This window comes from Cetorhinus maximus, chromosome 2 (assembly GCF_964194155.1).
Source record: "Cetorhinus maximus chromosome 2, sCetMax3.hap1.1, whole genome shotgun sequence".
In the NCBI taxonomy this organism is placed as follows: Eukaryota; Metazoa; Chordata; class Chondrichthyes; order Lamniformes; family Cetorhinidae; genus Cetorhinus; species Cetorhinus maximus.
The window spans coordinates 194595153-194612185 of record NC_135880.1 but is presented as its reverse complement, the minus strand read 5'-3'; the positions used below and the strand labels follow the sequence as shown (position 1 = coordinate 194612185).

The following is a 17033-nucleotide window of genomic DNA, read 5'->3' as shown; positions in this document are numbered from 1 at the left end:
TGAGGATATAAGATGGACTTCCCGAAGATAGAAGGTGGACCTCCGGGAAGACTCAGAAGCTGGAAGGTCCACCTGGCAGATGCTCCCCCTGACCCACTGCTGCGCGTTCCAAGGTCCACGATCACTGTAGGCCCCCACCCCGATCTCTGCAGGCTGCCCCAGGCCTTCTTCAGCTAAGTCCAGACATCTCCACGCCACGTTGGTCCAGATGTGGGAAGGGTGTGGGTGGTTCCAGTCGGGTCTTCTTCTGCACCCCATTAACGGGATACAATTCGATTTCATGTCAGCCTCTGGCGGGCAGGAGTGCAAGAATCTTGCCACCATTTTACGCCAGCGGGAAACCGATTGTTCAGCTCCTGTGGCACTCTTTTCCACCCCCCCCCCACCCCCCTCCCCGTCCACCTTAAACCTGCCGCGGGTGGGACTGGAAAATTCCGGCCATAATCATGTTATGTTCAAAGTACGTTTTGCTGCTCTTTCTTAAATGAATCTCCTTATTAACTGCAGGGATCTGTTGGTGCCTAATCAAGTTATCCAAAGAAGCATGGAAATGTTTACCAACTGCCTGCGTGTTGCACTTCAGTAAGTAGATAACCTGTTGGTCATTATGACTATCCCTAGTTTGTTTTACAATTACTACCGCTTGGATCTTGCAAATCCTTGAACCTGGGCATACAGACGAACCCGCGCATTTGCCTTTGCTCAGTGGGTAGCTCTAACACATCTGAATCAGAAGTCAAAATCCTACTCCAGAGACATGGGCCTGAATTTTTCAGGCGGTAGGCGGGCTTGGCGGAAGCGGCCGCGGAGTCCATCGGCTCCGCGCCGCCATTTTACGCGGACGGGCCAATTAAGGCCCGCCCAGCCTAAGATGCGAGCCATAGCGCTCGGCGCTACCTGAGTGGGCTGGGGGGGGGAGGAGAGAGAGTCGGGGGCCAGCACGGAGCTGCCTCAGGGAGATTGAACCGCTATTCAAATTATTAAATACATGGGTTAAAAATTTATTCAAACATGTCCCCTCATGTGACATGAGATGGGGCATGTTTTTATAGTTAGGAAAAAATTTTCATTTTATTAATAAAAGCTTTAGGAAACCTGATCCCGCTCGGGGATGAGATTTCCTAAGAAACGTGAAGGCCGCTAGGCGGGCAGCGTTAACAATTAGCTTAATCACTACCTTAATGGCCTTAATAGGCCGTTTAAATATCGGCAAGTGTGCAGCCAACTCTGGCGCGTGCCCGCCGAGCAAAACATCGCAAGACAGCGCGATGATGCCGGGACACACGCCCAACGTCGTCCTGCGTCACTTTACACGTCGGTGTGTCGGGCCCGTCCCTGCCCATGAGCACATAACCTACGTTGACACCTCAGTGAAGTGCTATACTGTTGGATGTGCCATCCTTCGGATGAGACGTTAACCCGAGGCCCAACTGCTCTCACACATGCACATAGAAGATACCCAAAGCACAGTAGAATCATAACAGCAGAGCAGAGGCCACTCAGCCCATCAAGTCTTAGCCAGCTCTCTGTAACCTTGAAAATTTCTCATCTTCAAGTGTTTATCCAATTCCCTTTTGAAAGCCACAAATGAATCTGTCTCCACTGCCCTCTCATGCATAACCATTCTCCACATTAAAAAAAAAAAAATCCTTATGTGGCCTTTGGCTTTCTTTGCCAATCACCTTGAATCTGTGTCCTCTGGTTCTTGACCCGTCCACCAATTTTCTCTCGCCCTCCATTGTCCAATATTGCATTTGCAACCCTCCAATCCACTGTGACCATTGCACGATATATAAGGAATTCTGGAAGATCACAATCACTAAACCCACTCTCTCTACAGTTACCTCTTTCAAAACCCCAGGTTGTAGGCCATTAGTACCAAAGGACTTATCGGCTTTCAATCCCATTAACATCTCCAGTACTTTTTCTGAACTAATATTAATCACTTTAAGCTCCTCACTTTTCGAGTCTTGGCTCTCATTATTTCTGGTCTAGTGTCTCTTAATGTACACTCATTGCATTTGTTTCAGATAAACAAAATAAGTGACAGCCATTCGCTGACTCATTCCTCAGGGCAATGCCTTGATAATTAGGGTCAAGCTGCCTGGTTTAAATTTCAAACAATGCTTGGCAGTTAACTGTCAGTCATCATCACTGGAGCATTCTCCATGGCATCGCCTGTACCAATCAGAGTCCACTTGCTAACCAATCAGCACTCTCTTCACATAGACTATAATTTCTTTTTCTTCTTATACTGGTTATCTTGCGAAGTGTCCTGATGAATGCAAGATGAAAAACTTTGACATGTCTCTCCTTTCAGCAGTAAATGTTTATTCCTTAAAAGATGCAAATGGTCACTGACTCATACAAGGCCTTTTGCTCCAGCACTATCTCTGGAACGACATTGTAACAAACTTCCCTGCTCACTCTCTTCATAACAAGAGGCCCTTACAGGAAAGTGCATGCTCATGGACACTGGGTGGGAATAAGAGGACTGTTCCTGGTTGTGATAACCTCAACATGGCAGAACAACTTGCTAAAAGTCAATATCTAGCATCATGGAGGCAGACAGCACCTGTACAAAAGTATCATAGAATGAGAGTCTAGAGCAAAAGAGGGAAGTAAATTTAGGATTGGAACAACTTCCCTCCTTGCCCAGCGCCACCGCTCAACCCCCCTCCCCCCACCCCCCTCAATCCCCACAACATCTCCCCAACTTTTGCACTATATTTGTAGGTGGTGGCTTCAGTTAACTGTTACTTTACAACAGCACAGCTAAGGTCAGGAGTCAGTGACATTGTGTATGGGTTGCTGGGGGGTGTAGAGGCAAGGTCTGCCTTGGAACACCTCAACCTTCTTACTCTTCATTTTGAAAGGGCTGACTGTTTACAGTGGGTGAAGGTTCAAATAAGATGTTTCACCTCGGTTTCTTTTTAACAGGGCATCAGACCAGCAGGACAAAGAAGTGGGAAATTCCAATAACCATCACGCAGAATTCTGCACGCTGGTGCTAATTCAGTCCATTAGGTACGTTTCTCATAATTCACACGACTCAGCTGGTTATGTTGCCTCTCTGTGCACCCTGTTGACTCATTTCTGGTAACAGGATATGAGGCTGGTTTGAGTTCTTCCTGCTTTATGACAACATGTTAATTACTTTGCAGGAGAGCACTAACGATTTTACTTTTTCAGTTTTTACTTCTTGACATTGGTGAGCGCGTAACAGCCCACAGTTAGCTTCAAGAGTTAGTGTTGTCAGTTCATTCACTCATATCATTCTCCTCACCTCCCTGTCAGATGAATTCTGTGACCTTCTCATAACTGCTCTGCCAGGGCATTACTTTTTACCTTTGTTCTGGAGGTCTGTGGATGTCAGATATTAAAATTCAATTTCATCTGCTGGATGCATGTATAGAATTTTTATTTAAAAGCAGTTACAAGGACACTGACTTACAAAGACACGGACTTAAGATGGCTGCCAGAGGTCACCTGACCTGTCTGCAACTACAAGTTGGTCAAGCTTCTGGAAGCTTCCAACGTGGATTATAAATGGACTGACTAAGACAACCTTCCAGTGGAATTTCTCTCCTGCTAATACCAATGATTGTTTCAAGGATGGGCTGAAACCTAAAATGGCAGCCACAATTTACATCACGATGCAGCTACATTTCATTTCCTCAGGATGGAGACAGAGGGCAGAATTTTCTGTGCCTGCTGGCATCAGGTGTCATCGCGAGCGCGAGCAGACAATATGGCGGGAAGGTCAAAAATCGGTTTCACGACACTGTGAAACCAGTTTGCAATGATCCACTTGCCCGTCAGTGCCAGGCTGTCATTCCCACTGCCGCACATCTGGAACTTCATTGTAATATGTCTGCATATCATTATAAGGCCAGCTCACCAGAACCACGCCCCACGCTGGATCATCCGAGCACGTTGGCATGATTGCACCCCGACATGTTTCACAACTGTACATAAGCAATGTGCACTTGGTGGGCTGCACTTGGCTCAGACCTTCAAGGTTCGTTTGCCTACCTGGCTTCGGGCAGCATTCGCAGTCATCAGCGCCAGGCTTCGCAGGCAGTGCCACATCACTTTTAAGGGGGTTCACAAGCAGGTCCTTACCTACCAGAGCAGCTGTAAGGCAGGGGGTGGTTCTTAAATGGCCACAAGGCTAGGGCTTGCTTGGGGAATAAGTGGCCTTGGGGGATAAGTGGCCTCAGGCAAGGGAAGAGGCTGCAGGGCGAGGGCTGTACTGGGGAAGGAGGGTATCCCAGGATGTGTGTGGGGGTACATGTTGATCTGTGCAAGTGGCCTCAAGATGGTGAGGGCTGAGGAGACAGTCTCCAGAGGAGATGAGGCCAGATGGAGATATGAGGGTGTGTGTGAGGGAGTGAGTGGTGATGTCCCTTGAGCTGGCAGTGAGTGAGATGCCAGTGAATGTGTGATGGGCTTGAGTGTGTGAGTTTAGAGCGATGAGATGGTTGCCTTACTGTGGCAGCATGGAGCAGTTCATTCATTCTCTTTCGGCACTGGATGGCCAACCTCTTCTGTGCAGCATTGGCACTGACCACCACTGCCACCGCCTTCAAAGCCAGAGTGGTGAGATTGCTGGACCTCCTGAGGCCAGAGCTGGGGTGGAGGACGTCACGGCAAGCCTCCAAAAGACATTCCAGTAATGGGTCACTGAACTCTGCTTGGCTTTTGGGGCCATGACTTCACTAGAGCAAGGATTGAAAACTGGGTGCGCGGCTGCAGTTTAGATATGGCACCCGGAGTGCGGAAACAGTGAGTAACAGCGTGGTGGGCGATTCAGTGGCCGTCCACCAGCAAGACGGCATGTTTCCTGTGGCTCCATAACTAATGAGGTGGGATTGGGACAATATAGCATGAAAAGCCACCAGTGCGGCCGGCGGGTGAAACGCCCTGTTTCCCGCCCGCTACTGCACATTGTGCGAATCTGATTCCTCCCAGAGAGCCTACAGAGACAAAGGCTACCTTACAGAGATTGATATTTTTTCCTAGCTCATCAAATGGAAGGATGGGCTATTCAGAAGTGACTGCTTGGACCTTAAAAAAATTAATTACCTTGTCCAAAACACAGTGGCCAAGATCTGTTCGGTCATGAGTTAATAAAGTACCTTCTGTGGAAAATACCATTGTCATGGAAAGAGAGGTCATGTGATCGAAATCACCCTTTTGAAATTCCTTCAATTAGGACTCTGTTTGCTTTGCAGTAGTCTACAGAAATAACATCTAGAAAGCAGAAGCACCATCAGAAAGCTGCTTGCCCCTTCTCTCTCAGTTACATTTCAACCCTGTGAGCAGCAGACAGGGAAATTCTGAAGAAGACTTTGGTTACCTTGGCAGAATTCCAGGAATGAAGAAACAACAGCTACAGCTTTAAGCTTCACCTCAGCCGAAAACCAAAGCTTTTGGATTACTACGGACAGACCAGCCATCCACTTACAACCAATGAACTCTTTATATCTTTGTCTTTTACAAATGAATCTTAATTTGGCCAAAAGTTAACCTCCTTTACTTCATAGGTTGTATGTTTTTGTGCATGCGCATGCATGCAACAGTGTGTTTACCTTTTTAATTTTTAAAAATATTTTTACCTTAGTGGGTTTTTACCACAATAAAAATTAACCCCTTACATGTTGCAAGTCAAGAAAGTCCATCTGAGTTCTTTGCAATCAGCATGTAAGCAGCTAAGTGCATACACTGAATTGGCACATTCATACTTTACTTTTAAACTCCAAAAGCTCTATTATGATCAACCGAGAAGTGGGAAAAAGAGAGGGAGTCCTTCCACCTTTCCTCACCTGGTGGTAGTATCTTGGACTATCATTCAGTAAGCCAGTTAGCTTGACGTCTGTCATGAGGAAGTTGTTAGAATCGATCATTAAGGAGGTTATAGCTGGGCACTTAGAAGTGCTCAAGGCAATCGGGAAGAGTCAGCATGGTTTTGTGAAAGGAAAATCATGTTTAACCAAATCATATTTATTGGAGTTTTTTGAAGGAGTAACATGTGCAGTGGATAAAGGGGAGCTGTAGATGTACTGTAATTGGATTTCCAGAAGGCATTTAATAAGGTGCCACATCAAAGATTATTAGGGAAAATAAAAGCGCATTACTTAGTGGGTAACATATTAGCGTGAATAGAAGATTGGCTGGCTGGGAGAAAGCAAAGAGATGCATAAATGGATCTTTTTTGAATTGGTAGGATGTGACGAGTGGAGTCCCACACGGGTCTGTGCTGGGGCCTCCGCTTTTTACAGTTATGTAAATTGATGTACAATGACTTAGATGAGGGGAGCGAAGACATGGTAGCTAAATTTGCAGGTGAAACAAAGATAGGTAGGAAAGTATGTTGTGAGGAGGACATGAGGAGGTTGCAGATGGATATAGATAGGTTGAGTGAGTGGGCAAAGATCTAAATGGAGCTTAATGTGGGAAAATGTGAAGTTGTTCACTTTGGCAGGAAGAACAAAAAAGCAGAGTATTACTTAAATGGAGAACAGCTTCATAACTCTGAGATGCAGAAGGATCTAGTCTAGGTGTTCTAGTACATGAGTCACAAAAAGTTAGTATGCAGGTACAGCAAGCAATTAATGGAATTTATTACGAGAGGGATTGATCATAAAAGTAAGGATATTATGCTTCAGTTATACAGGGCATTGGTGAGACCGCACCTTGAATATTGTCTGCAGTTTTGGTCTCTTTATTTAAGGAAGGATGTAAATGCATTGGTGATGGTTCAGAGGAGGTTTACTAGATTGAAACCTGGAATGAGTGGGTTGTCTTATGAGGAAAGGTTGGACAGACTGGGCTTGTTTCCACTGGAGTTCAGAAGAATGAGGGGTGATTTGATTGAAGTATACAAGATCCTGAACGGCTTTGACAAGATGGACGTCAAAAGGATGTTTCCTCTTGTGGGTGAGTCCAGAACTAGGGGGCAATGTTTTAAAATTATGGGCCACCCTTTTAGGACAGAGATAAGGAGAATTTTTTTCTCTGATGGTTGTGTGACTTTGGAACTCTCTGCCTCAGAAGGCGGTGGAAGTGGGGCCATTGAATATTTTTAAGGCAAAGGTATATATTGGCAGGGGAATCAAAGGTTATCGGGGTTAGATGAGAACGTGGAAATTGAAACACAATTAGATCAGCCATGATCTCATTGAATGGCGGACCAGGCTCGAGAGGCTGGACAGTCTACTCTTGTTCCTATTTCTTATGTTCATATGTCCTTAATAAGAAAACAGAACGGTGCTAATCATTAAAAAAAAGCAAATATATAGGAGATTTTTATTGGTGATCGGGGCCCAGGATGCACAGGACCCAGATTGAAGAGGGTTCAGAGTGAACAGAGCCCAGAGTGAAGAGGGCCCAGAGTGCATCATGCTGAGGGGAATTTGCCCTTATTTTAGTGGGCTCAGTGCATGCACAATAAGAGGAAGAAAAGAGGATATGTTGTGATTGACAGGTCATGTAGACTGTTCCATTTGCCTCTTGTCCAGACTATACATCATAGCTTCCTTTGCGCTGTTGTTATTTAGACCCGTAGTGAGCACACTCAGGCTCTTGTAATTACACACCCCACTCCTGATACCATGTTCCAAGTGGTGGCTTCTGCTCTCAAGCCTTTATACACCAAGGATGACATCAGAAGTCACATGATTATGACAAGCCTCTGGTAAGCCACAGTGCACAACAGCACTTTTCCAAACAGGTAGTATCCCTGCCTCTGAGCCAGAAGCCGTAGGTTCATTAATGGCTAAGAAAGGTGCGTTCATAATGCAGCTAAACAGGTTGATTATCAACCTACAAACCTTTCCAACACTTGCCATGGCAGGCGGTAAGAATGGGGGAGATTCCTGGTCAGCCGTGTGATGGAGAGGATGTCGGAGCCCCTAACATCACTATCCATAGCTCCAGACTACAACATGTATGTAAAAATGAATGCCAATTTTCAGCCCTGCTCTATAAGCCTTGGCTCTTCAGCGGGGCTTCTTTGTTTGTCAATGTTTCAAAGGATCTTTCTAGGTTGAGACCTGCACAGTTTGTCAAACTGAAATATTCAATAACTCAATCAATATTCAATAACTCAATTCCTTAAGTCAAAAATCGATAAGCAGAATACTGTAAATGCTGGAAGTCTGAAATAAGAACAGAAAATGTTTGAAGTAATGGGCTGAGGACAGAAATGTCAGAAATGCCTATTGCGCTGTTCCAGTGAAGCTCAACATCAGCTTGAGGAACAGCACCTCATCTTTCAGTTAGGCTCCTTTACAGCTTCCTGGGCTCAACATTGAGTTCAACAATTTTTGACTATAATCTCTGCTCCATTTTGTTTGCTTTGCTTTTTTGTTTTTTCTCTTATTTTTTTGCTTTTAATCAGCAGCACACATGCTCTTTTGTTTCTTTTCTTGTCCCACCACCATTCTCTCTGGCCCTGGAGGACTAACTCTTCTGTCATTCAATTTCTCCTGCCTTTCACCCTATTCATAGACTTTTGTCCTTCTCCCACCCGCCCCTTGCTCAAAACCTCCTTTCCCAGTTCTGATGGAAGGTCACAGGCCTGAACTATTAACTTTGTTTCTCTCCACAGATGATGCCATAACCTGCTAAGTATTTCCAGCGTTTTCTGTTTCTGTTCCTCAAATCAATTCTTTGGTTTGTGTTGCTAAAAAAAGACATTTTTTTTGTCAAAGCTTTTCAAATTACACTCATCAGGACAATCGCAAGTGCATCAGTGTAAAGCTAATGAATTGTGCTGATGAGTTCAAGATGAAAAGCTTCAACAGAATGTCTTTTTTCAGCAATACACAAGTTCTGTACTACCAAACAACTACTTTGGTTTGTCTTGTGTGCGGTCCTCCATTGTCACCACTCATGTATTTTCTACTAATATTCCCTCCAGACAGCTCATGCCCATGTTTCAGAATTTAATAGATATCTTTTCTGTTTCTTTAAGATTGGTTCAGCTGTGTCGTCACACTAACCAGGAAGACTACAGAGCTCACTTTGTGCAAGTCCTCCAAAGAACCATAAGGTAACTGGTGGAAATCATTCGCAACGCATTCCTACCCACTTCCAATATGCACTGCTGGGCAACAATAACTAGGAGAACAATTTGTGTGAGTCAACAGGCATGTGATGGTTCTTTCACTGGAGGGTGACTGCTGCTGAGGACTTAGATGAGGACGGGGCAGCATACAGGAGAATGCTAATGCATACTGAGTTGTTGGGTGCACTGACTGGTCTACCAGGCAGGGTCCTGTCACTGTCGAGGAGCATGGTGTATTCCAGTTCCACTTGGCAGAGGGCATGGTGCGAGCTTTTTGAGCCTCTCTTTGCCTCTGTTCCATCTCCTAGAAGCACTGCCACTATTGTCGCCACACCAGTTGCAGTTTTTGTGTGCGAGGCTCATTTGTTCTTCTGCTGCCCCTGTGCAGCTACAGCATCATGCATGCAAATGCAGGGCCAAAATACCTAAAAAAAAAAACACTCCAGTCACTTTGTAATAGAAAAAGTTCTAAACATTTAACCTGCCAACAATCAGGGTGTCTGGCCCTTTAAATAGTACTACTGCAGGTGCTACCATGTTTTTTTTCTGATCGATTTTATATTTCCTTCCACCACCTTGTTTAAATGTTTCATAACTTCCCTATTTTTTCATTTTTTTGCAAGTACATTTCCTGTTCCGATGTAGCCCATAGTTACCGTCCTGGCCCTGTCTGCCCCAGAGCTGGTGATATTGCTCCACAACTCAGAAACCCCCCCCCACTCCTGACACCATACATCATGAGGCATTGAGTTCACTAATCTTCTGATCCTAACCTATTCTAGCTGGGGGGTAATCTGGAGACTTGACAACCTTGAAGTGCTGATCCTAAACCTGCTACTATTATTTCATTGATCATATGGTCAAGCTAATGGCTTGTTCCTTTACAACTGATCAATTTGATTTCCCTGCTCTACTCTCTTTGTATTTTCTGTAAAATGTCTGGATGATAACCTGGTCATGTATACATATGTAAAGTTAGAATTTGATTTAATCTCGTATGGTCTGGGCTTGTGTTTTTGTTATAAATAGCTTGTGGAATTTTGTACTCCAACTAGAAATAACGAAAGGGTTAAAGTTCATTCACAGAAAGCTTTATGGTATACAGAGTATAATTTAGAGCACCGAGTTATTTAGTTTCTACTGAGCAGTATGTGTGATTTATGCCTATGACCACATTATGAATCAAGATAACTGGATAGAAAGTGAAACTCTAGGCCTCTTAAGGAGTAGGACTTACAGGGGTGGAAATTGCTAAATTATTTGTAAAACACGTGCAAGTGTAGGGAAGGATCAGAAGTTTGGGGGCTGAATGCTTCCTGATAGTGGTGGTGTCAGAAAGGGGATTTCCAGTTTATGGGGTACTGTCACCAATTCTGGGAAAGACAGGAGCTGAACAACAGGTATAGTAAACATAAATAAAAACAAAAAACTGCGGATGCTGGAAATCCAAAACAAAAACAGAAATACCTGCAGGTCTGGCAGCATCGGCGGAGAAGAACAAAGTTGATGTTTCGAGTCCTCATGACCCTTCAACAGAACTAAGTAAAAATAGGAGAGGGGTGAAATATAAGCTGGTTTAAGGTGGGGGGGTGGGGGGAGAGTAGTGGGGAGTGGGGGGGTGGGGCGGTGTGGTTGTAGGGATAAGCAAGCAGTGATAGGAGCAGATAACCAAAAGCTGTCACAGACAAAAGAACAAAGAGGAGTTGAAGGTGGTGATATTATCTAAAAGAATGTGCTAATTAAGAATGGATGGCAGGACACGCAAGGTACAGCTCTAGTGGGGGTGGGGTGAAATAAGACTAAAAGGGCATAAAAGGTATAGATTTAAAAATAATGGAAATAGGTGGGAAAAGAAAAATCTATATAAATTATTGGAAAAAACAAAAGGGAGGGGGAAGAAACAGAAAGGGGGTGGGGATGGAGGAGGGAGTTCAAGATCTAAAGTTGTTGAACTCAATATTCAGTCCGGAAGGCTGCAAAGTGCCTAGCCGGAAGATGAGGTGCTGTTCCTCCAGTTTGCGTTGAGCTTCACTGGAACAATGCAGCACGCCAAGGACAGAGATGTGGACAAGAGAGCAGGGTGGAGTGTTAAAATGGCAAGCAACTGGGAGGTCTGGGTCATTCTTGCGGACAGACCGCAGGTGTTCTGCAAAGCGGTCGCCCAGTCTGCGTTTGGTCTCTCCAATGTAGAGGAGACCGCATTGGGAACAACGAATGCAGTAGACTAAGTTGGGGGAAATGCAAGTGAAATGCTGCTTCACTTGAAAGGAGTGTTTGGGCCCTTGGACGGTGAGGAGAGAGGAAGTGAAGGGGCAGGTGTTGCATATTTTGCGTATGCATGGGGAGGTGCCGTAGGTGGGGGTTGAGGAGTAGGGGGTGATGGAGGAGTGGTTCAAGGTGTCACGGAGGGAACGATCCCACAGAATGCCGCCAGGTGGGGTGAAGGGAAGATGTGTTTGGTGGTGGCATCATGCTGGAGTTGGCGGAAATGGCGGAGGATGATCCTTTGAATGCGGAGGCTGGTGGGGTGATAAGTGTGGACAAGGGGGACCCTATCATGTTTCTGGGAGGGAGGAGAAGGCGTGAGGGTGGATGCGCGGGAGATGGGCCGGACACGGTTGAGGGCCCTGTCAACGACCGTGGGTGGAAAACCTCAGTTAAGGAAGAAGGAGGACATGTCAGAGGAACTGTTTTTGAAGGTAGCATCATCAGAACAGATGCGATGGAGGCGAAGGAACTGAGAGAAGGGATGGAGTCCTTACAGGAAGCGAGGTGTGAGGAACTGTAGTCGAGGTAGCTGTGGGAGTCGGTAGGCTTGTAATGGATATTGGTGGACAGTCTATCACCAGAAATTGAGACAGAGAGGTCAAGGAAGGGAAGGGAAGTGTCAGAGATGGACCAAGTGAAAATGATGGAGGGGTGGAGATTGGAAGCAAAATTAATAAATTTTTCCAGGTCCCGACGAGAGCATGAAGCAGCACCGAAGTAATCATCGATGTACCGGAGAAAGAGTTGTGGGAGGGGTCCGGAGAAGGACTGGAACAAGGAATGTTCCACATACCCCATAAAGAGACAGGCATAGCTGGGGCCCATGCGGGTACCCATAGCCACACCTTTTATTTGGAGGAAGTGAGAGGAGTTAAAGGAGAAATTGTTCAGTGTGAGAACAAGTTCAGCCAGATGGAGGAGAGTAGTGGTGGATGGGGATTGTTCGGGCCTCTGTTTGAGGAAGATTGTGAAGATTGAGGAAGTAAACAAGTTGGCATCTGGTATTTTGAAGAAATTCTCACATTCCTGGAGATCTTGATCACAATAATACTTGCCCTATCATAATAAATTATTCAGGGCAGCAAGTGTGAGAAATGAACTATAAGGATGTTGTTCTTTCCGTGATAATTGATGGAGTTGGGGTCCAAAGGATCGTGGAAGTTTCTGCCCAGGAATCAAATGGGATAATTAATAACTAATTTCTCCATATATCTATGGCTCAGAAATTGTTTTTCTGAAGGACAGAGTAAAAGGATTACATTGCATTCATTTTTGTTTTGTCAAATTCAGATTGTCTTTTTGCAGTATTGGAAGACACGTTCAGCCCTTTTGCAACGTGAACAATTCTCCTTCCTGCTCATTTCTCCCAAGCTGCTTCCAGAACCTGTTGCAGCCAGAATGCAATTCCCCTTTAAGACGTGCAGACTGGCTTTGAATGGTGTTAGCTTTGCACAATTCTAAGCACCCCCCCCTCCCCCCCACCGCCTGCTGAGGCGTACAATCATTCATCAGCATGTTTAAAACTAGGGGCAGAATTGTCCCAGAAACCGGCAAAGTCCGATATCGGGTGGGGAAATTGGTGCGTGACCTGCTGACGACAATAGTGGCTTTTTCTGTCGTATCATTCTGCAGCACCAGAGCGCTCATTCGAGTTTGAAGTGTGATCACGAGGGGTTAACAGTAGAAGGTACAATCATTGGTACTGTCAGGAATCGTTGCTTAAGTGCTGCTTGAGTGGGCACAATTGCTTGACTAGTGTGACTCACGTCAATTAAGCTCAAGCTTAAAGCTCTCACCTGCAGAAGAATGCTCATCTTTGGCATGTTTTGGCACTTGTCCAGCTGTTTTCTCCACCCACCCCCCCCCTCTACTTTCCCTCCCCCCTCCACCAACATGTGCTTGTGTTCAGATTTCAGTCTGTGCTGCCATTGACCTCCCCTCGCACTGTCACCCTTGCCCTGGCACCACAAGCCAGCTACGAAGAAGCCATTGTGGAGCTGCTTCGTTGCATTGGGATCAAAATCATGTCGACGTGGGCTTTAAATATGAGGTGGGGGGGGGGGGGTGGGGGGGGTGTTGGGGAGGGGGGAGGGTGGGGGGTGATTCCGGCATGTGGCCACAATAATGAGATGCAAAGGCATTCAAATTAAGTATCCAACATTCGATGGCGGGAAACGTGGCCCGCCATTGGCTGGGCAGAGGGGTCAATCGCTTCCTCGATTCACGTCGCCGGGAAACGCTCCTCGGGCCTTCTCGCAAGGTTCTCCGTTCTCCTCACTGAACACGCCCATCACGATCGGGCGCGGGAAATAACGGCCTAGGCTGCATGCAGCTATCATGTAAATGAGCAGGGAGCACAAAGTTTACGTGCTGCTCACATCAGAATGGGCTGTCCAATTTTACCACCGACATTTTTACAACAACAACACCAACAGTTTGTATTTATACAGTGCTTTTGACATGTTAAAATGTCCCAAGACACAGAGGCATTGTAAATCAAATATGGCACTGAGCCGCATAAGGAGATATTAGGATAGCTGACCAAAAGCTTGGACAAAGAGGTAGGTTTTAAGGAGCGTCTTATAGGAGGAAATCGAGGTATAGAGGCAGAGTGGTGTAGGGAGGGAATTCCAGAGCTTACGGCCTAGGCAACTGAAGGCACAGCCACCAATTAAAAAAGAGTATGCACAAGAGGCCAGAATTAGAGAAGTGCAGATATCTGTGGGTTTTGGGGCTGGAGAGATTACAGAGATAGGGAGAGGCGAGGCCATAGCAAGATCTGATAACAAGGATGAGAATTTTAAAATCAAAGCATTGCTTAACCAAAAGCCATTGTAGGTCAGTGAGCAGAGGGGTGATGGGTGAATTGAATGCAGTGTGAGCTATGACCCAGGCAGCAGAATCTTGCATGACCTCAAATTTACTGAGCATAGAATGTGGGAGGCCAGCCAGAGGAATGTTTGAATAGACAAGTTTGGAGGTAACAAAGGCATCAATGTGGACTTCAGCAGCCAAAGATCAGAGGCAGGGACCGAGTCAGGTGATTTTGCTGAGTTGAAAATAGGCAGCATCAGAGAAGGTGTATGATATGTGTTTGAAAGCTCATTTTTGGATTAACTATGACACCGAGGTTGCGAACAATCTGACTCGGTCTCAGGCAATTGCCAGGGAATATGATGAAGTTAGTGGCTAGTGAAGGGAATTTGTTGCAGGGACCAAAAACAATGGCTTCAGTTTTCCCAATATTTAATTGAGGAATTTTTTTGCTTAACAGTACTGAATGTCAGAATAGCAGTCTGATAGAGTGGAGGGGTCAAGAGAGGTGGTGGTGAAGTAGAGCTCAGTGTGTTCAGCGTACATGTGGGATCCGACGGTGTGTTTATGGATGATGCTGCCAAGTGGCAGCATGTAATTGAGAAAAAGGAGTGGCCCAAGGATAGATCCTTGGGAACAGCAGAGGTGACTGGATGGGAACTTAGAGTAATCATTGATGGCAATTCTCTGGCAACAATTACATAGAAAAGAATGGAACCAGCAAGTGCAGTCCTGCAGCTGGACAATGGTGAAGTGGCATTGGAATAAGATGGTGTGGTCAAGTGTGTCAAAGGTTGAGGAGGAATAGTTTAACTTTGTCACAGTCACATAGGATGTCATTTGTGACTTTGTTAAGAGCTGTTTCGGTACTATGGCAGGGGTAAAAACCTCTTTAGAGGGATTCATAGAATCCCAGGAAAGATGGGAACAGGTTTGGGAGTGTGTAAAGACTTGACGGACCGGAACAGGTTTCAACAAGAAACGGATAAACTTTATTAAAGGGAACTTTTCAGATGCTACATGCTTGATCATGACCCTTGTCAGGAAACCCTACACCCTGAATTACATGCGCTTAGGGCTCATTGGTCAGAGCCTCCAAGAACATCATGTGACCCTTGATAGACAGCAGGAGAGGCTATACCTTTAGTTACTGCACTTCCTCCCCCTTTAGTTTTTGACAGTCTATTTACAGAGAACATTTGAATATACAACAACATATACATATATACAACTTCAGGTGATTAAAGAGGTCTCTGAGGTGCTTTCCTTATTCGGTTAGAGCAATGTAGCCTATCACTTGAGGTTCGTCCACAGGATTGACATGATCAGGATTAGCAGCACAAGATACATCTTTAGAAAGTGGCAGTTCAGGGTTAAGCAACTCTACAGAAACATCGGAATGCCTATTCTAGGTCGATCTGTCACATCAGGAATTGATGGTTCGACGGTAATCACAGGCGGAATAGTTGGTTGTTGGAATTTCCCTCAATCATGAATATGGTCCACATGTTTTCAAACAATTCTGACTTCCATTTCCACCTAGAAGGATAAGGGACCAGTCTCTGAGACAATGTTTCCAGGAACCCAACAAGTTCCATTTCCAAAATTCCACACACATACTGTGTCTCCTACAGTGAATATGCGAGCTTTGTTATGAATATCGTAATTCAATTTTTGATTACTCTGATTCCTCTCTATCTTCCCCTCTAAGTTTGGAAGCACCAGACTTAACTTTGTACGTAGGTGGCATTTCATCAATAATTCAGACGGTGTTGAACCGGTAGTCGAAATGAGGTGTTGTACGATAACTGAGGAGAAAGCAGGAAAGTCAAGTTTGCAGAGCACTTTCTGATAACCTCTTCATTCCAGATTTGAAAGTTTGCACAGCTTTCTCAGCTAAACCATTTGATGAGGGACGATATGGAGCTGTTTTAAGACGTTGGTTTGCATTTAAATTCATGAATCTCTGAAACCCTGTACTGCTAAAGACTGTACCGTTGTCAGAAACGATGATTTCCTGTAGGCCATGTATACTAAAACAATGACGTAGCTTCTCGATTGTTGCACTCGATGTTGGTGCTCTGACTTCGTATATATCCATCCATTTAGAATGTGCATCTCTGATCAACAAAAACATGGTACCTAAGAATGGACCAACATAATCAATATATAGTCCAACCCAGGGTCGACCAGGCCACTCCCACAGATGCAGTGGAGCTGAAACAGGCAACTTCTCTTGTTGCTGACAGTGGAGACAGTGCTTGACCATGCTTTCAATGTCACTGTCAATGCCTGGCCCCCGGACATTGTGCAAGTATTTTCATCTTTGATATACCTGGATGCACACTGTGAAGCTCTGTCAAGAATGGCTCCTTTGCTTGCGAAGCGACAACAACTGTTGATCCCCACAACGAGATCCCATCTTGACAACTTAACTCTGTTTTTCTGGCATGGAATGGTCTCATCTCTTCAGACACTGGTGAATGTGACCACCCTTGCAAAACAAGGTCTCTGACTTTCGACAAAATTGGATCACTGTTCATCCAATTTCTAATTTGCTTTGCACACACAGATGAAGAATCCAAGAAATTCAGTACCAGCACAACTTCTTGTGGCACTGGAGCACGCACGATGCTATCTGGTAATGGGAGACGATTGAGTGCATCCGCATTTGCAATATGTAAGCCAGGACGGTGCATAAAAGTATACTGATGCGCAGATAATATCAAAGCCCAAGGTTGTATTCTTGCTGATGCTATTGGTGGAATGGCCTTATCCTCACTGAATAAACCCATTAATGGTTTATGGTCTGACACAATGGTGAAATGTTGTCCATGTAGGCACTGGTGAAATTTCTCCACTCTGAATACTACTGATA

General features: G+C 45.2%; 1 protein-coding gene across 1 annotated transcript in view; it reads left to right on the top strand.

Annotated features, from left to right (window-relative positions):
• LOC144691547 (uncharacterized) overlaps window positions 1–15939 on the top strand; it is a 27632-nt gene extending 11693 nt beyond the window's left edge. Inside the window, exons 4-7 of the mRNA XM_078559735.1 lie at window positions 508–582; window positions 2941–3027; window positions 8981–9058; window positions 15867–15939. Coding sequence (XP_078415861.1) covers window positions 508–582; window positions 2941–3027; window positions 8981–9058; window positions 15867–15939 — 313 coding nt within the window. The remainder of the gene's footprint in view (window positions 1–507; window positions 583–2940; window positions 3028–8980; window positions 9059–15866) is intronic.
• The last annotated feature ends 1094 nt before the right edge of the window (window positions 15940–17033 follow it).